This window comes from Cyprinodon tularosa, unplaced genomic scaffold (genome assembly GCF_016077235.1).
Source record: "Cyprinodon tularosa strain WSP-4 unplaced genomic scaffold, ASM1607723v1 ctg425, whole genome shotgun sequence".
NCBI lineage: Eukaryota > Metazoa > Chordata > Actinopteri > Cyprinodontiformes > Cyprinodontidae > Cyprinodon > Cyprinodon tularosa.
This window is the reverse complement of record NW_024039147.1, coordinates 155,367-175,955: the sequence shown is the minus strand read 5'-3', so window position 1 is coordinate 175,955 and position 20,589 is coordinate 155,367. Positions and strand designations below refer to the sequence as shown.

General features: G+C 36.7%; 1 protein-coding gene across 3 annotated transcripts in view; it reads left to right on the top strand.

The window, feature by feature from the left end:
* LOC119792615 (splicing factor SWAP) overlaps positions 1-20,589 on the top strand; it is a 74,719-nt gene that overhangs the window by 26,178 nt on the left and 27,952 nt on the right. For 2 of the 3 annotated variants that reach the window (XM_038299338.1, XM_038299336.1), the window contains exons 9-14: positions 126-278; positions 416-509; positions 10,128-10,194; positions 13,148-13,251; positions 13,384-13,513; positions 17,521-17,717. In XM_038299338.1, coding sequence (XP_038155266.1) covers positions 126-278; positions 416-509; positions 10,128-10,194; positions 13,148-13,251; positions 13,384-13,513; positions 17,521-17,717 — 745 coding nt within the window. The remainder of the gene's footprint in view (positions 1-125; positions 279-415; positions 510-10,127; positions 10,195-13,147; positions 13,252-13,383; positions 13,514-17,520; positions 17,718-20,589) is intronic. The other variant, XM_038299337.1, reaches the window with a different exon arrangement.

Here is a 20,589-nt window from a genome sequence, read left to right as displayed (position 1 = left end):
AGATGTACTATTGAATAACCCGTTACAACCATACTGACATGGATATACTAAATTTGCTGTACCAGAAATTGTCTGTTGCGTTCGCTATAACTTTTCTGTTTATATATCTAAATTTTCATCCATAGTAACTCTAAAGTTGAAGCTCCAGTTTCAACACCCGCACCAGCCATCATTCCTCCACCACCAGACATCCAGCCAGTCATAGACAAGCTGGCTGAGTATGTGGCGAGGAACGGCCTGAAGTTTGAAGCCAGTGTCCGTGCTAAGAAAGATCCAAGGTAACTGCTTTTATGAGGTAGAAATGTGTCAAACTGATTGTTAATTTAAGGATTACATATTTTTTTGATTATATGGAATAAAAAACATCTTTATTATCCTTTAGTGTAATCTGTGCTTTTGTTTCTGTCTGCTATAGGTTTGATTTTCTTCAGTCTTGGCATCAGTATAACGCCTATTACGAGTTCAAGAAGAATTACTTCTTGCAAAAGGAAGGAAAAGCCTTACCAGAGGTATTATTTGAAAATGCATCTTTATATATTAATCTAATATCTAGAGAATGGGATGGAAAAGAGACCATATTGAAGGTCTCAATCTAAACTTGACAGATTTTTTTATGCAGCTACACTTACATTTCCAGGTTTATTTTTCAAACAAACCCACAAGAACTTGCATGTTTTTTTGCCTCTCTTTTTGGGGTTGTAACAGATTTTGCATGATCATGAAGAGGCATGTTTCTACAGTACAACCTGAACAGTTTTACAGGTTGAACAAATCGATATTATCTTTATCTGCTGCTACAAAGAGGATCACTTTCTCCTCTGGAAGAGGGATTACAGCTTAATCAGAATAAGAATGAAAAAAAGAAATGTAAGTTGATCAAATCAAAATTAATTCCAATTTATGTCTGACTAGTTAAAGTTTAAAACCAGTATCTATAAATAAGTGTGTGTATGTACTGTAGCCATGTTTTTGTTACCCTGTTGAGACAATTTTCCAGTAATATGCTACATCTTCGGGACATATATTTACTTGTGGAGAATAATGACTGGTCCTTCTCTTATTGGAGTGGTGGTTAGGTTAAGGACTAAGGTGTGAATTGAGTTTAGGTTAGGTTTAGGGTTAGGTATGTGTTGTATTGGTTAGGCTTAGGGTAAGGGTCTGGGTTAGACCATAAAAATGAGAGGGAAATGAATGGAAGTTAAAGGAAAGTCCCCACAAGGATAGTGTGACACAAAGTATGTGTGTGCATGTATGATTTTATATGAATTTCATAGTGGATTCTGGTTCCTTTGTAAGATTGAAAAAATAGTTGTCCAAATTAGGTCTGCAACTAATGTTTATTTATCAAATTGATTAATCTGTCGATTTTTTTCCGATTAATTGATTATTAATTGGACGTCTAAAGGTTCTTTAAAGAATTATTTTTACAAAAGTAAACCAGGTGAAACTAAAAGGTTTCCACTCGAGGAGTTCTGGATAGAGCATATTGACAGACAAAAACATTGTTTTAATCTTAAATGCAAAATGTCTATATATATTTTTTACAATTTCGATATAATTACTGCTCTAAGTGGGTTAATCTGTCAGCTAAAGGCATGTTTTACAGTCTGTATTCTCCAGTCAGCGATTAATGGATTACTAAATTAGTTGATTATTTCCATAATTAAGTAATTATTGAAATTAATCGATTTCAATAAATCGATTAATTGATTGTTTTACTGATTTCAACACTTCCATGCTGAAATCTCTTATTTCAGCATGTTATAACCCAAATTATTTGGGTACAGAAAGGAAAGATCCCACACTGTTTACATTAGATAACCGCTACACTTAAGCAGTAGAAATGTTATGAAAGCTGTACAAAATGAAATTTTGTTTTGTATACACTCTGTGTATACAAAATGATAATAAAAGTAGTCCAAGTAAAAATGGTGAGACAATGTATGAGATTATCTCTCAAGGATATATACAGATGACACTTTTAATTGAGATCAATAATCATCTTCCAGTCATATTTTCATCAAGATAATTGTGACAGTAAAATCTGATATTGTTTTTGAGATCTAGCTAAATTGAGTCTTAGACACACTTCCACACATTTTTGGACTGGCACTGTTGGAGCTTATTAAGCAGCCACTTCACCTTTGGTATTTCATACACTGACAGGGCTTTAAAAATATAATTTTAGTTTTGCAGAATCAGCTGTGTTGATGTGTGATGTTGTGTTTTGCTTTGCCAGCGCTCTTTTTGTTACTGCAAAACTGTCCCTGAGACACATCTGCGATTCTGCAGTTCACATATGCTGATGCCGCTGTGCAAAAGAAACAAAACAAATTCTATGCAGTTAAAAAAAAAGAAGGTAGCCTTCGGGGGCTTAACAGTGAGGAAAATTGTTTTAAGTGCAGTTTGTCTATTCTGACCAATAGATCCAGCGTTTGGATTTAGTGGTGATAAAAAAAAATTGGATCTAGTAGTTCTCATAAACATATTATTGTGAACAATGCGAACAGAGTATTCTTATTAAAAAGTTAGTATTTTCACATGAAGAAGTTATTTTGTAAACAAAAAGCCAGAAATGCAAAGAATTTGAACTAAAGTGCTGTACAGGTAGAAATGAATATAAATATTTTTGTTAAAAGATGGAACATAATTATAGAAAAAAAGCTGGAACAGCTGCGTTATACAGGGAGAATGAATGCCAGTGAGCAAATCAGATAATGTGCAAATGATCAAATCAGCTAAAAGGAAAGGCAGAAAGCTTGTTTAACTGATTTTTTATTTTTTTATTTTTTTTAGATTCTTTATATTGTTTGTTAGGTAGATATCAAATAAAAACTATAGGTCGCTCCAGAGCATTGCTATAGCGACATAAAAGGCTATTTCCCTTTGTTTGTAAATCTAGACCTAAGAATGTAAAAAAAAAAAACAAAAAAAATAAAACAGCTTGTTTGACAATCTCAAGGTTTTGGTAAAAGTGTATTTTTTGAAAAGATTTGATATGTGGTGCAGCTTTAGTGAAAAAGATTAAAACTAAGTGACATTTTAAAATTTGTGTAAAAAAAACATTGGAAAATAATCGAAACTAGAGTAATCTGGGCATGTTTTTGTTTTTTTCTTCAGCCCAGCACTAGCAGTTCTAAAATCCTCAGAGTACATTATTATAAAGCAGACATAATTTAGTAAATACCTAAGAATGATACATGTTGCTTCTGCACCTCCAAGTCTGAATGACTGGGCTGCTCGTTGACGTGCTTGCCCAGTTTCAGGTAGGACTTAAACTAATAATTTTTTTTTTTCTGAAAGACCCATTCTAGCTGATGTTTTAGTGGGTTTACAGGATGATAGATAATTTTACAGCAGTAAAAGATGTTCCTGCTAGGTCGGCAATGCAAGTGAATCATACGCTCCTCAACCTCTTCACTGAACAGAGCAATGACAGCCGCACAATGTCCCATTTTTTCCTGCAGCTGCAAACACTCCAAATCTAACCCCTTGACTTCAAGTACTCCTTTATTAAGGTGGATATAATGAATAAGGTGTATAAGGAACGAATTTGGCATGCAGCATCTGAAGTGACATTTTCTGCAAATGGCCAGGTAGAATTATGATGAACCAGGGATACACCTCTTCCATCTTTTCCACAGACGGGGAAAAGATGCTTGCAGACAGAATCTCAAATGTCTCACAAAGCCCAATGTTCATAAAATTACTAATCACACAGATATTTTTTCATCACACACACATCAGTCCATCAAAGTGTCTAGTGGCTTACCTATACATCCATTGCTTTATTCTTTATCTGACCTTCCAATTGTTCATTGGTTTACCAATAGCTCTATCTCCCCATTGATTTATCAATGTGTTTTTCAATCCCTACATCCTCCCAGTATTGATTTATCCATCAATCTTTTTAGTTTATCAATCTGTTCCTCACACTATCCGTTTACTGTTCAACATTTCATCCAGTGACTCTCAATCTTTCAATATCGTTGCTAGTCGTTCTGTCTATCAATTTTATAATTAATTCATCAGTTTATCCAATACGTATTGTTCATCTGTACAGTAGTACATTTAATGAGTTTTTAAAAGAACCCCCTCAAATGGTCTCTCTCTCTCCCTGTCCCTGGAAAGATGAAACTGGTTTGTGTTCAAACTTATTTCTAAAGGCCAAACTTAACTTTTATGAAAGTTTGCAAAGAAATGAATATTTAAGCAAAAGGAAGGCCTCTTTCATCAAACATGTTCTCATACTCTACCATTTGCCTCTGGTCTCGCTTCCCCTCTTAGTGAAATTCCCTGTGTTCCTTGACCTATGGCTCTGAATGTCCCATTCCTTAGCTTAATGGAGAGAGATTATATCTGCATATTTGTTTGAACTGGTCTCTGTGTCTCTGCCCGGTGACAAAAACATGACAGACATTTTAAAATTAAGGATTTATAAGTTGTTGAATAAAACAGCAACATTAAATTATTAAAAGAATGTTAATAAATCTGATATCCTTCAAAACCTTAGGCTAACTTTTCAAAAAGTTATAAAATCCATTACATGCTGGATAGGAACACTACTCTTGATATTCTTATGTCAGGTAAAAATGTTACTTTCTGTATTTGTATAGATTTTTTTAAGGGTTAATCCTTCGAGTTCTTACATCCTCTGATTAGTGAAGATTTGGAGGTTTTACCCTTAACTTGAAAAAAAAAAATCTAATTTTATCAAATACATTTAAGTTCTATTAATCAGTTTTAACATTGTTTTGAAAAAAAGTTCATATTTTTTGCTTGTTGGACAATACAATTCTTAGTTCAAGTTAATGTGACCTAAATATTTTTAGGGTCAGAATAAACTTCCACATATGAATTTGTCTGTGTAAAGCTTTTCGTGTATCTCAATGCTACTCTGCAGTAAACTAATGATTATATTTTTATTTATAAATAAAAAATATATATATTTTTTTATTTACATCTTATCAAGAAAAGTTGGAATTGTTTGATGTGTAAAAAACCTTGAATTCAACCATTTCTGTTTTTTGGTTTAGATTTGTACAATATTTCTACATTTTATTGCAGATACCGCTGCTTTTAGTCAGTGCTGGTATTTTTTATTTTATTATTTTCCCAAAGGTGAAGACCACCCAGCTAAGGAAAGCTAACCTTCTGGTCTGAGAGTTTACCCTCTGACCTGTTTGAGACAATCTTCAATTTTTGAATCAAGTCTCCCTAGAATGTTTCTGTTTCCTCCCACTCGTTTACCTCTGAGCTTTGAATTTACAGCTCTCTGAAAAGGTCATTTTCCAGGTCAAACTGATTTTATTCACTAACCATTGACAGCATAGATCACAAGCAACCAGTACTGCTTTCAAATGTGACTTAAACTTTCTGAAATGTATCTGAAGAGGCAGTGTCTTTTGGCCTTTATCATCTTTCTTTTCCTATCTCACCCCATTTACCACTAATAATGGCCAGATATTTAAGCTCATCATATTTAGTTGTATAGTGTGGCATGAAAAATGTTTCGACACATACAGTGCCTCACAGAAGCGGGTACACTCCTCACATTTATAAAATTTGATGTTACACCTTTTCATGAGACAACATCTAAATATTACACTTCAGTAAAATATAAAAAAGCCAATGCACAGCTTAAGTAGGAGTGTAAATCACATCTAAACTGTGCAGATGATAGTAGAACCTTAATATGGAATGTCTGAATTCTGTTAAACTAGCCTTTAGGATGTTATTTGACTAATCATTTTTTACTTTTGTGAATGAGAAACAGTTTTGTTGAATATGGTCTATGGCTTTAAAACAGTCACCTAAATTTAAAGAAGACCCCAGGAAAAAAGACGACCTAGGGTAAAAGAAATTTGCCAAAGCCCTGAAACTGAGCTTGGCGCAGTAGCCAATAGGAAAGTTTCCACTCAGAGTGGAGGAGGAATGCAAGGTCTTAAAGATCCACCATTTAGAAGGGTTCTCATTTTTGTTACTGATTTCTCTTATTTGACCTGACAGTTAAGTTTGACCTTGATACAAGCTGTACACTGACTGCTTCACACTATGTCAAATTGTCATAGCTCTAGTTTTCTCCCAAGAAAAAACCTTTTAGGAAACAAATTTTCAGAAAAATGCAATGGGTGTACCTAGGGCTGGGCGATATAGAAAAAAAGCTTATCGATAAAAAAAAATGCATATTGATCGATATCGATAATTATTGAAAAGATTTGAAACCATATTTTATGTGCAGCTCTGCCTGGACTTTTTATAATATTGCTAAATGATTTAATTTTAATAAAAAACACAAACACAGACTTCGAATTAAATCTTTATTTAACCAACTTTTTTAACCATAACAGAATTGTTTTAAAGAAAAATAACTTAAGAGACCTGAGTTATGTTATTAAATACTGACAAAGAATAAACTAAAGTGACCAAAATAAATATAACAAATAAATAAATGCCCCCCCACCGCCGCTGCCGCCCCCATTTCCTGCTTTAACCTGAGTTATTACTTTGAAGTTTCTGGCCCCTCAGCATTTTTATCTCAATTGTTAGAACTACGTGGGAAACTGCCCAGAACTGAAAATATATATATATTTTCAGAAGATTCCTCGGAGGAGACCCGCGTCGGGGCCTACACAGCTCGTACTCCTGCAGGTGTGAGCGGCTGAGATGATAAAAAAAAAAAAAAGTTGGTTGTGTTATCAGACTTCGTTTTCACTGGTTCCCGACACATTTTCCAGATGACTTTGGTTTGTTTTTGGTCCGACTTGCCATGACCGAAATATTGCCAGACTGCCGAACTACAAAAACCTTTCTTTGAAACAATTTCCTCCGCCTCTCCTTGCTGCGACATCTTCATGTGCTCTGTGTTGTGGTTTCAGAGGGCGGCGCTTGGTGACGGCGTGCCTGGGTCCGCGATTGTGATTGATTGGGAGGAAGCAGTGGCTAGCATAAACCTACATGCTAGGCTACAATGAGAAGGAAGGAAAACTGCGTTTCTTTTTTATCGAACTTTTATCGACCCTCTTTTTTTCTATTGCGCCACACGTCTATCGATCGATATATATCGTTATTGAATTATCGCCCAGCCCTAGGTGTACCTACGGTTCCTAGATGTTAGGTTAAGACATTAGGTATGATTATTGTTATGTTGACTGGTTGTTAAAATACCACTTCCTTGTTATATTACATTATATTGAATATAATTATACGCTTTAGGTAAAAAGATTACTGTGCTACAACATCCTCATTGTTAACTTAAAGTATTTTTTGTTAGATGGGCTGGTCATGTGTCTGTTGTGGGGAATGTGGGAAAAAATGGATTTGGCGATATGTTGTGATTTTCAGCTGCTCATTAAACTCGATCTTTCAGTACCTAATATAGATTTAAATCTTTTTTATTTTTTATTTAAAACAATGAGGAAAAAGGGCTGCCTCTGCACCCCCACTCTGATAGACGGCACCACGAGTCCCTTTTGCTGTGCGGCGCAGTACCATTACTGTAAGTTGAGGCAGTCACAGTGGAAGACGTGGATCAAACCCCAAATTACATGGCTTCTGATGAACATCTACAGAACTTGTCTTCTTACCTAAACATTTCTTTGTTGCTGGGTAAAATATTGCAATATATAGTGATATTGCAATATCGTGATAATACTGTATCGTGATCATATGATATCGCAACACACATGCAAAAAACTCACCCTTTGTCAGTTGACATGGTAAAGGCCCAGAAAATGCAGCCTCATCAACCATTGAGTAGCTAAAAAAGAACATTAGAGTTATACATTAGGCAAGCAAGACAGTAACCTTATTCCTATTGAACATGTCCATTGGGAGCTAGATCTTTAGTTTGCCAAATAGCAGCAAAGAAAATCATTGAAAGTGTGTAATTGGATAAGTGGGTCATAAACCTATCTGAGATGTTAGAACTCTTGATGAACTACAAGAAAAAGACTGCACCTTTCCTAACAGAAGTTTCCCTGTCCATTACTCTAAGTCATATTTGGCAAAATGATTAAATGCTTTTTTTATTCAGTTACATGCATTTAAATCGTAACTTGATTACAATTTGGAAATAGAGTTTTCAGAGATGCCTGACCAATTACTTCATCTTCAATTAAAATTTAATTACCTGAATAATGGGGATTTTTATTTCTTTAAATGTATGTACTCCTGACAGTTATTTTTTTTAGTTATTTTATAATAGTCAAGAAAAAAAGAAATACACTATATTGCCAAAAGTATTTGCTCACCTGCCTTGACTCACATATGAGCTTAAGTGACATCCCGTTCCTAATCCATAGGGTTCAATATGACGTCGGTCCACCCTTTGCAGCTAGAACAGCTTCAACTCTTCTGGGAAGGCTGTCCACAAGGTTTAGGAGTGTGTTTATGGGAATTTTTGACCATTCTTCCAGAAGCGCATTTGTGAGGTCGCACACTGATGTTGGACGAGAAGGCCTGGCTCTCAGTCTCCGCTCTAATTCATCCCAAAGGTGTTCTATCGGGTTGAGGTCAGGACTCTGTGCAGGCCAGTCAAGTTCATCCACACCAGACTCTGTCATCCATGTCTTTATGGACCTTGCTTTGTGCACTGGTGCACAGTCATGTTGGAAGAGGAAGGGGCCAGCTCCAAACTGTTCCCACAAAGTTGGGAGCATGGAATTGTCCAAAATGTCTTGGTATGCTGAAGCATTCAGAGTTCCTTTCACTGGAACTAAGGGGCCAAGCCCAGCTCCTGAAAAACAACCCCACACCATAATCCCCCCTCCACCAAACTTTACACTTGGCACAATGCAGTCAGACAAGTACCGTTCTCCTGGCAACCGCCAAACCCAGACCCGTCCATCAGATTGCCAGATGGAGAAGCGCGATTCGTCACTCCAGAGAACGCGTCTCCACTGCTCTAGAGTCCAGTGGCGGCGTGCTTTACACCACCGCATCCGACGCTTTGCATTGCACTTGGTGATGTATGGCTTGGATGCAGCTGCTCGACCATGGAAACCCATTCCATGAAGCTCTCTGCGCACTGTTCTATAGCTAATCTGAAGGCCACATGAAGTTTGGAGGTCTGTAGTGATTGACTCTGCAGAAAGTTGGCGACCTCTTCGCACTATGCGCGTCAGCATCCGCTGACCCCGCTCCGTCAGTTTACGTGGCCTACCACTTCGTGGCTGAGTTGCTGTCGTTCCCAAACACTTCCATTTTCTTATAATACAGCTGACAGTTGACTGTGGAATATTTAGGAGCGAGGAAATTTCACGACTGGATTTGTTGCACAGGTGGCATCCTATCACAGTTCCACGCTGGAATTCACTGAGCTCCTGAGAGCGACCCGTTCTTTCACAAATGTTTGTAAAAACAGTCTGCATGCCTAGGTGCTTGAATTTATACACCTGTGGCCATGGAAGTGATTGGAACACCTGATTCCAATAATTTGGATGGGTGAGCAAATACTTTTGGCAATATAGTGTATGTATGAATAAATAATTCTACCTCAAACTGTCAGATATTAGAATAGCATTCAACTTTTTGTTAATGATGCCCAGACTCTATTACAGAAATATCGCAGCACTGAGAATTCACTCAGAACTCTCCTTTTATGCTTTCCACATTGCCTCTTTCTTTTCCGGCAGACTTTTTAACCCTACATTTAAATGGAACCCTGCATATACATAATTATAATGATTAAATATAATGGCTGTAATTTTAGGGTACCAATGAAACGAAATTACCCATTTTAATATTTCATTGCCATCCATTTGTGATACTGCATAAGAGGGGAAGCATTGATGCATCCAAACCGTTGCAGGTGTCATTCTTAACTTTATACCAGTTGGTGATTGGCAGATTTTTTTGTTACAGATTCAGGGGTTTTAAAACCTTTTCCACTGAACATTTCTTCATACTACTGGTGCACGTCAAACAATGCATCACGTGAGAAATGAATGCAGGTTTTGTTGAAAGCCTCTTTTCCAAAGCTATCTGCCACTTGTTGGATCCATCATAAAAAAAGTGCATTAGGTTTTGATGGAGGTGTTTTGGCCTCTGCTGCATTTCACCAATCTGCATTTGAACAATTTAAACTGATGTAATTTTAATTCTGCTTTCACTTTCAATTCATCTAGTTTGAGTCTACAAATGAAGATGGGCTCCAATCAGACAGCTCGGCCAACGATGCCCAGCTCAATAAAGGTAATTTACTGTCACAAAACATACAAATGTATTGTTCTGCAGTGTCTTTTGGGTACATTTTGGCCTGTTACAGCCACCACTATATTTAATTCAAAACAAAGTTGTGCTGGAAGTAAAAACTATTTGGTGTATTCTAGGGCTGCAACAACGAATCGATAAAATCGATAAATATCGACTTTTAAAAGCGTTGGCAACGAATTTCATCATCGATTAGTTGTGTCGCGCGATTAATGCGTCATCTGCCGCCGTCGTCATTGCCGTGGGGCGCCTCCCCCATCCCAGCCCCGCTCCCGCAGGAGTCCCTCTCGCCGCTGCAGTCAGAGGATGTTTACCCTCAGCGTCCAGACTGCAAATGAAGCGCGCATGCGCCGGGATTGACAGCGCAAATTGATCACAATAATTAAAATAGCCTGCGCTTTGTAAAGGGAAAAAAGTCGTAACATGCAACTTTTGTAAAAACAAATTAACAAGGCGCGGAACCACCACTGTTATGATGCAGCACCTGAAAAGGAAACACGTTGGAGCCTTCAATGGCAGTGAAGAGAGCTGATCAGCAGGCTGAGAGACCATGTTTGTTTCGTTTTAAAGTGGGGAAACGTAACGTTAGTTTCTTAGGTAGCTCATTTGATGCTTTCCTTACCTTGTAAGTAGGTTACAGACAGTGATAAGGTTGGCTACTTATTTTACTTTTAATTTCATTTGAATTAGCTTAAGCAGCGTTTACATTTTATTTATAAATAAATTAACTTGCAAATTATGAGGGCAAGGCTTTTAAAGTTTAAATCTTCTGGCCAAGATAAAGTAAAGAAGATCCTGCAATTTATGGAAGTAAAGCAGAATAAAATCCAGCAAGATCAGTAATATGTCAATTAATTATATGCCACATTCCCATGTAAATATCTGTCTTTGGAGGATGTGTTTTTTAGCACCCCTAGTTCTCTCATTTTTATTCCAAATACAATTTATAATTTAAATCACAGGGCTATTTTTATCTCTATGGTTCAGTATTTTCTCAAGTAGCAACTTTAACTGCTATACTTTCCTGTCTTAAAAGGCAGAACTCTTCTAGTCTAAAAAAAACTCATTTGTTGAAATGGGGGGGCTATTGTTTGAACCCCTTAGGTGCTTTTAAAAACAAAAATGTCTTTTTTTGCGCTTTATGAAACAAAGTACCCTATATTTTGTGGATGTACTGCTACATTTCTCATGTAAGTTTGCGTAGTTTTAACACAAACATTTATTTTTCATATTGCACCAGTACAGTTAATGAGCAACCTGTACTTGTGTGCTAGTTTGTTCTGTCTAAAATGTTTGTTTTGGAAAAAAGAGGTTAATATAAAAAATATTTTTTGTCCGATTCATCGATTAATCGAAAAAATAATCGTCCGATTCATCGATTTTTAAAATAATCGTTAGTTGCAGCCCTAGTGTATTCATAAGCTTGGTGTCCGTATGTGTTATGCATCCATCAGAATAGTGGCAAACACAAAGAGAATAGACAAACTAAGATAATACTTTAGTTCTGCTAACTACATGAGTTTATAATGCTTCTCAATTAGTTTCAAGATCCCGGAGATTAAGTTTCAAATATCTGTCCAGTGCCTCATTCATCTCCAGTAGTTTTAAATCAGGAACCAATGAGAATTGTGGGTTTGGCAAGGGGATAAACTTGGTTAAAAAAAAACCCAAAAAAACAGCTCTTCAGTCTTAAGAAGTTTACACACACAAGTTTACAATCAGCATAATGTCATCTTTGACTATCTGATTAAACGACAAATAATACTAATAAAATGATCAACAGAAACTCATACAGGCAACAATATACTAAAGACGGCAAATAACTTTTTACTGAATATATTTGGATTGTTGAGTTTGGCATTTCCCTAACATAAAATTCCCACAGGTTTTGTTCTCCAACTTTAGCTCTATAATGTGAAACAACAGTGCTTTTACATTGCATTTTAATTTGGAAAATATGATCTAAACATTGGGATCCTCTCTTCTGCTGAATGTCTACAGAAGGCTGAATACAAACGCATTGCTTAGATTTTTATTGTTAAGAAATGTAAAAAAAAAAAACTATAATTTTCTTATGATCTACTTTGAGTTGGACTCTCAGAAAGTCCCAATAAAACCGATAGAGATTTGTGGCTGTAATGAAGCAAAATGGAAAACAGCTGTGAATATGTCTGCCATGCACTGTATACGTTATACACTTCGATAAAGCTTTTATTGTTTTAATAGTGTGCTTTTGCAAAACTAGATGCAAGGCCCTATAGCCTCTGTATATAACCGTGCTTATTTACTTTAATGTCTATAAGCTGACATTTATGCACAAGCACCTATGAATGTGGTTTTTTACATTGACAATTTTATTTGATGACGTTTGGGAAACAAATGTCTATGCAAGAGCAGCCTGCTTAGTTCTGTGTTGGCAGGAGCCATAAACATGCACAGGCGCTGTATGGAAATGAGGTATCCATGTAGACTGATTATTGGGATGCGACTGATCATGAAGCAGGCGAGAGGAAACTAATATCAAGGCAGAAAAAAAACACAAAGAAGTAAACTATCCAGCTCTCTACAATAAGGATCTGGGTCCTATATTAAGGATATTGCCTCAGGGAACAAGGCGCACAGTCTTCTTTCATCTTTGCTAGAGAAAACTTACTTGGTAATGAAATAGAAATACATCTCATCCTTCTGATTCAACGGCCTGATTTTTCTTTTTCTCTCTATGATTGGCTATTTATGTTTGTCTAATAAAGGCCAGAGTTCCTTTTTCTCATTCTCTCATTTTGAGTGCTCTCGGGATCTTTTATCCTTCACCTGATCTTTTACTTTACTTCTCTTAGATCTGCTTCACTGAATCATAGGCTTGGATCCTGAAATCTGCACCCTTTTGGGTCTTTCAAAATCACTGTTTAACCTTTGTTTTTTTTTGCCCGCACAGCCTCTTTTGCCCCCATCTCTTTTGCGATAAAACCAAAGGACACTGACATGCTTCCCTTCGAGAAGAACAGAGTACGGCTGGACGATGATTCAGACGAGGACAAGGTCTGATTTTTATTTACTTTTATATCCCATCCATAATTCAAATTAAGTGTATTTTAATATTAAATGAAACTAATCCTCTAAATTACAATTTAAACACATTTTGAATTGATTAATGTATTTTTTTTCTGGAAGTTGTTGGAAGAGCAGGGGCTGGATGCTTTGATGGTTGGAGCTGTAACGGTGGAAAAAGAACCTTCTCCTGCCATTGCACCTGAAGAAAAGAAACCTGCTCTTACTTTAGAAGAGCTGGAAGCAAAACAAGGTACCTGAAAAGCAAGCTGAAACTATTATACCATGCTTTACTATATTTCATCATTACTTCCAACATAGAAAGAATATGACTCATGTCCTGGATCTGCATGTCAGTTGTCTGTAGTTATCTATGTCACTTGTGCACATTTTTCCTAGTTTCCAAATTTTCCCCTTGATTCTGCATGGATACGACACTTCATTTGCTTGTAGTTGATTTATTTACCATCCTAAGTCACCTGAGGACTGTTGCATCCTTAATTTAATATACTAAATATATATAAACATTCCAGGTTTTTATTAGTTGGCCAGTTTTGATCACTGCATCTAATAAAACCAGAAGAGATGCATAGTCGGCTGTTCTTAAACTCATCACCTCAGGTATTATACAAATGTACAAAGAATGAAAAGGCAAGCTATCAACAAAGACATAAACTTCACCAATTTCCTGTGACTTGAATTCATGTCGTCCTTTTTTTGGTGCTGTAAATTGAAATGAAACTACATTTTTGTCTCCATGTATATCTGATTTTTCTGATTAAAATCTTGTAAGTACTTTCCCCAAATGCCCTTGTGTCTCTAAAGACACGAATATTTAGCATATTATTGTAGTTTAAGATTAGACTTAAACCATCATAATCTCTATTTGACTGGAAAGACAGATGTTAAAGTGAACCTTAAAAGACAGATGGACAGTCAAAGACAAATGTGCTACGTTTCAGCATCAATGAGGTTGTCAGGTTCCTTTAGGTTCACTGGAATCGTTTAAGAATCTAATGGCTTTTTTTGAAGCTGTCAGGCGGCCAGAGAAAGAGACTAGAGCAGCCTAATAAAAAGCTGACTGAATTGCTTTAGCTGTGCAGCAAAGTGGCTGTCAGTCAGTGGGCCTAACTTGATCAGATAGAATAGAGATCAGTAGCAGACAACAGACACTTATCTGTGGTGATGGCTTGAAAAAAGGCCACCCGCATTAAATGCGGTTTGTGATAAACAAACTAGAACGGCAAGCATTTCCCAGTAGATCTTGCTGTTTCGATTTTGTTAACAAATATTATCATGTATTGATTTCTGAGTTGAAGCAGGAATACAGCCTCATAGAATTTTAATTAAGTCGGCATTTTGGGGTTATTTTAAGTAGTTAACAGCTGACAATTTTGGATCTACTCGAAGTATCATCAAAATAGATGTTACAGTGACTTCAAGGGGCCTAATGTGGAGAGATTATTTTTTGCTACCTTTTATGTTTCCTTAAGTTGATGTTCCCATCTTGCAGAATGCTATTTGTTTAATATAAAATAAATACATACACACGTACCTGACAGATTAAAATCTGAAGTAATATTTCTATTTTACCCAAACACTTTTTTTTTAGTTTGTTTCAAATATTTTTTTTCCTTCCTAAAACATTGAACTTGATCAATGCAGCTATTTAGTAAACTCACGTGTTATTCTTGTTGATTATATTTAATGCACAGTAGTAAACTATGGTGCTAGGCTAATGCTAACTCTAGGGTTCATTGACAGTTTCATGCATTTATAGTAAATCATGCGGACAAAACATGCAGAGAGTTTTGCTCTCCTTCTTTATAAATACAGTGCTTTGATTAAAAAATATTGTATATGTATTAGGGCCAGGTTCTTGATTTTGACTAAATAAATTAGAAGGATTTAAAACCTTTAAAACTTAGACAAATCCCCTATCCAGTCCACATCAGACCAGATTTTGAGCTTTCCTACTTAAGGCTAATGAACTCATTAAACTTTTTTTTTTTAAGTCTTTTTTTAAACAGGTTTAATAAACAGACTTGAATTATTCTAACTTTTACCCAATCTGATGGTTAAGTAACCTAAAAACTTAGACTGAAGCTCTGATAACTATTTGTGTTGAGATTAAAACTGACCCTGCATTTAAAAGTTCTAAGCAAGTTGCACCTCTAATATTTAAAAAGAAGTGCTACAACTGTTCTCTACACATCTTTTCTACACCAATTGCTGTCTGGGGTTATCTGAGCACAGGTGATGGAACAGATCACATGACAAATACAGAGGAAACGGCAGCAACCATTGCAGTTTTTCTGGGACCCAAAAGATTTTCTAAATGCTTTAATGCAGCCTCTGTTCTTTCCCAAAGGCAAAAAAATGCAATCATAAAACAAGAAAACACCTCATTATCCACGAATTTCATCCACATCTCATGGAGGTCTGTTTCCATTGGATTCGTTTTTCAAAAACCGTTTATGGTCCCTTGGTAAAACTGATAGCTTTGTGGTGTGTGCTTATGTATTTTTTATTTATTTTTTATGAGTCGTGTTATAGCTCTATGCTTTGGGCTACGTTCACACTGCAGGCCTTAATGCTCAATTCCGATTTTTTTGCGAAATCCGATTTTTTTAAGTTGCCGTTCATATTTCCAAATATATGCGACTTGTAAGTGATCTCTTGTGTGAACTGCAGTCATACAATGCAAGTGTCCCGCAATGACGTCACAGGCCAGCGTGCTCTTTTTTTCCGGAAGTAAACATGGAAGGTAGCGCCGGCGCGCATCTAGCAGTCTTTTCCAACCATAAAAACACATTCTTTTCAATATGGTTGAACGTTAATACTGCTATCCGCATCATCATCTGCCATGGTTGTTGTTTTTCTTGCCGCTTCTGCGTAGCAAGACGCATAATGGTGACCTTTGTCGCGTATTAATGATGTTCAGGTCGGATGAATCCGACCTTGCTGTTCAGACACAGGTCACATTTGAAAAGATCAGATTCGGATCTGATTCAGGACCACATAGCCAAGTGGCCTGGGTCGCATTGGAAAAAATTGTATCTGTGTTGTTCAGACTGCCATGAAAATATCAGATCCAGGTCGCATATGGGCCACCAAGCTACAGCAGTTTCCAAGCCGCTTGGCACTAAGCAACAAGATTGTCAGACAGCTCAGCCTTTGATGCTCCTCGCTTGTCTACCAATTAGCCACCATGCTAAATAAAAAAAACTAGAAACATGGACTCTTAGGGGTCGACTTGATCAGTTAAAGCTATGTTCCCTATATTACTGCATCCATTGCACTAATATGGGATTGTTAAGAGTTGACCTGATAATTTACTGGGAATAATATGCATGTGAAAAGGGTGCAAAATCTTGTTAGACCTGTGAATGTGGTCGCAGTATATTACTGGGACGTGTGTGTGTGGAAGGGGCTTTAGATACTGAATTCTTCTCTCATTTTTCAACAGTCCATATATTATTATGCATGTATGTGGTAAAAATTCTGAAAATACAGTAGTGAGACAAATGTGGGCCAGCATTGTGTTGTCATTGTCTGTGGTGCAGATGGGTTTTGCTTGTCTTGGCTGTTGTTCGCGTGTGATTTGCTCAGCAGCTGGCTTATTTTTAGCTCTTAAGAGATTCCTGTATCCCCAGTGGTTGCATAACCTAAAAAAGCTACATTACGGTTAGCTTTTACTTCATATATTATTATTCTACATCAAGCGTTCTTCATTTTCATCTGCTTTCAGCTCCTTATTTTTTTGTTTTTGTTTTACTCTCTAATTCAAGCTTGCTACTTTCTGTTTTTCTCTTTCTCCCATCTACAAAAAAGTAGATATTTTTCCTTACATTCTGCCCAACATATCATGTCTCTTACGCCAACGCTTCCCTAACTTAAAATACCTTCTGTATAAATCCTGAACTGCAGAAAATGATGTATCACCCAAGATACAATTGAGTGTTGCAGTTTTTGTAGGAAGTGTGTCAATCTTTAGCTGTTGTAAACTTAGAAAATTGCCTGAAATTACTTGGCTTGTAGGTTTTACTAAAGGTGCTTTTGCTGCCTTTCTTTCCTCTTTCTTGTTTGCTTTGTCTAAATATTTTTCCTCCCCGCTTTCTTTCTCTTTCTTGACAAATGTATACTTTTTAAATAACCAAATGTATCTTTCACCCAATTTTAGAATATATCTGTGGTCGACACAAAATGGGGGAATGACCACAGTCTAAACATTTCTCCTGTTCATCTCATTGCCTTCAGCCAAGCAGAAACTGGAGGATCGTCTCGCAGCTGCAGCTAGGGAGAAGCTGGCCCAGGCATCCAAGGAGTCCAAGGAGAAACAGCTGCAGGCGGAGAGGAAGAGGAAAGCAGCGCTCTTCCTGCAGACGCTTCGCGGCCCAATCGCTGGGGAGCCTGAGGCCAAGAGAGCAGAGTTAGAGTCATATACACAACAAGAGGTAATAACACGTGTCTTCATGGTGTTTTTCATCTTAAAATCAGAATGGAAACCATCAACACTCACTTAGAGTTTATCTAAATTCAAGAAATAGTTAAATTGTAATTTTTTTGAATTTGACACCATACAGGAAATGTTTTCCCTTTTTTAACCTTGTTCCTTCCCACCTCTACCTTTTGTATCCTCAGAGAATATAATGCTCTTTTCCCACAAGATTAGTTCCATTACATCCATTTTTTACTATAATATCTGTATACATATCTCTACACAAACTTTGGGAAACCATTTTATAGTTATCCCACTCATTTACTATTTTGAAAGCCCACTGGATCCTCATCCAGCAGTTTCTTCATTATTTCTTCTTCTGTGTTTCAAACACCTGATTAATATTTATCTTAGACTCACAAAGATTGTGCCTAAAATTTTAATCATTTGCCAGCTGTGTACGGACAGTGTTCAATGAAGATTTCCTTTATTTTGAATAATGTTTGGTGCAAATTATTCCTTTGAACTCTTTTAGGCTTTTTTTTATGTTTAGTAAAGCAATTCTGCAATGTGAGAGTTTTTTGCACTTCCTGCACTGTGGGGTTTTTGCAGTCTTATTGCATGACACTGTGTGACATGGATTTGATCATCTTTGTCATGAGATCATATTCAGGTGTGCAAATTTAACTGTCACAGTTTACTAATAAGACTCTTATGACTTGATTGTCATCACTTACCTGGTGTCAGGAAGTGTTTGCCGTTCAGTAGAGCCCAGCTTATAGGCGGTGAAATTAAAAACACTCGGAGCAGCTTCAGGTTGTAGCCGGCTGTCCGTTGGACTGCTTGCTTGCCAAACTTAAGTCTTTTACTTTACATAGTTTCCAGAACGGTTGTTCTGTGAGGTAGAAGGGATGGTCAGAACCCCGGCTCTAAAACCACCTCTTCTCTCCTTCCTACGGCTCAAATCAGACGGGGAAAGGGCTCAAAGGCATTAGCAAAGTGATTTAGATTCTTAAGTGTTATTTCAGCTTCCTCTTACCAAATATATACCAAATATTTTAAATGTTTTTTAAACGTGATCTATCACCAGTATATCCAATGTAATCAATTGCTAGAGCTAGCATTAATCAACCCTGTGACATCACCGTTCGAAGGTACGGCAACATGGCCGCGCCCCTTACCAAAAAATTATAAAACAAAGCTTTGTTTTTTTCTTTTATGTTTATATTTTTAATATAGTTATTGAAAATAGTAAGACACAATGTTTAATTAAGTTAGCTTGGTAGAACGTTTCATTTCCCCTTTAAAGGTATTGTGGAGGATTTTTCGACTCGCCCTCTCCACTTTAAATAAAATGCACAACCCTGTACCCATTCTCGAGAGCGAACACCTATTAAACGCATGCAAGAGCAGCACAAGTCCATTTCTCCTCATGCACGTTCTTTAAAAGTTGCTGTGCCCACCTCCTCAACTGCGCGGTGCCTGAGCCATCTTTGTTATTAGTTGCCGCTGTCAGGTAGCAACAGAGGGTCGCTGGGACAGAGAATCCCATAATGCTTTGCAACGAGAGCGCTCTGCGCGAAGCATTCCCAGATGTATCTGCCTCTTGTGAGGTCTTTCTTTTCATCTCATACACTTAGTAGACAGTTTTTCTCTTATGACCCTCGGCCATTTTCAAAAAAAAAAAGTGAGAAAGGCGAGCCTCAATGACTGTAGCTTAACCCATATATGCCTGAAAGTGCGCATGCGCAGGAAAAGACATACTCATATCACCAGAATGATTGACAACTAGGAGGACCAATTATTTAGATGATTCACCTGTAAAAACAACATCCTCACCTAAACCTTTAAGTGCTATTCTGAAACAAGTCACATCCACACTATGAGACACAGTTTAGAGTTGTGTGGCAGGTGGTCAGTCTGCTGTTAAATTAAAAGCAGTCAAAGAAAACTTGAGCTCGATGTGATCAGCTTCAATGTAAAACAAATTCAGATTTCTGAAATTAGAACTAATTGAAAACCAATGACCTTTCATAAAATAAAGCTCTGTTCTGTTTCTGAAGCACTAATATTTTATACTTGACAGCAGGTAAAGCCAGAAGGCTAATGAGAAAATCTTAATCTAATTTGTTTTTAGGTAGTGGCCATGGATGCTTAAATCTAGGGGTAGTTTCTTAAGAAAGGCATTAATATTTCTCTTTCAAGTATACCGAATAAGACACTTTATACTTTTTTTCAACAAAATGCCTGAATATTCAGTTTAGGTTATATGTGCAGTAATATTATGGAAAACGTCTAATTTAATGATTCCCAACTAACAGAAAAACCTGTGCAGAATAAACTTTAATTATTATGGCTCAATACTGTGGAAACACTTTTTGGCAATCTGTAGGCAGTTTGGAGTTTTTACATTTGTAGGAGTATACGTATCTTTTGTCGTGTTTTTGATTTCCATTTATTAGAACTCATATTTTATTTCGTTAGTTGTTTATTACATTCCTTTTTGCTGTTCATATTTTTTCCTAAGGTTTGAAATTTTATATTTTTCTTTTATTTTCTGTTTTTCCCCCTATATTAACAGTTTTTTTCATAGTTTTCTTGTTTATTTTTTACACAGTAGTCCATCCTATTTTTAACCCGATCACAGAATAAAGGTATTGTGGAGGATATCCTACAATTTTTTAAAAGACCCTCCCTCTCCACTTTAAAAAGTGCATGCTTTCTCCTTGTGCAGGCTGTGTTTAAAAGTTGCCATTCTCATAGCTCATACAAGCTTACTGTGTCCAAACATTCACCCTAAATCCCTTAATCGCTATATAGAGCGGGAACTAAATAGTGGACTTTATAGCTAACTCAGTTAACTGACCATTTAGACAGATGATCACTGC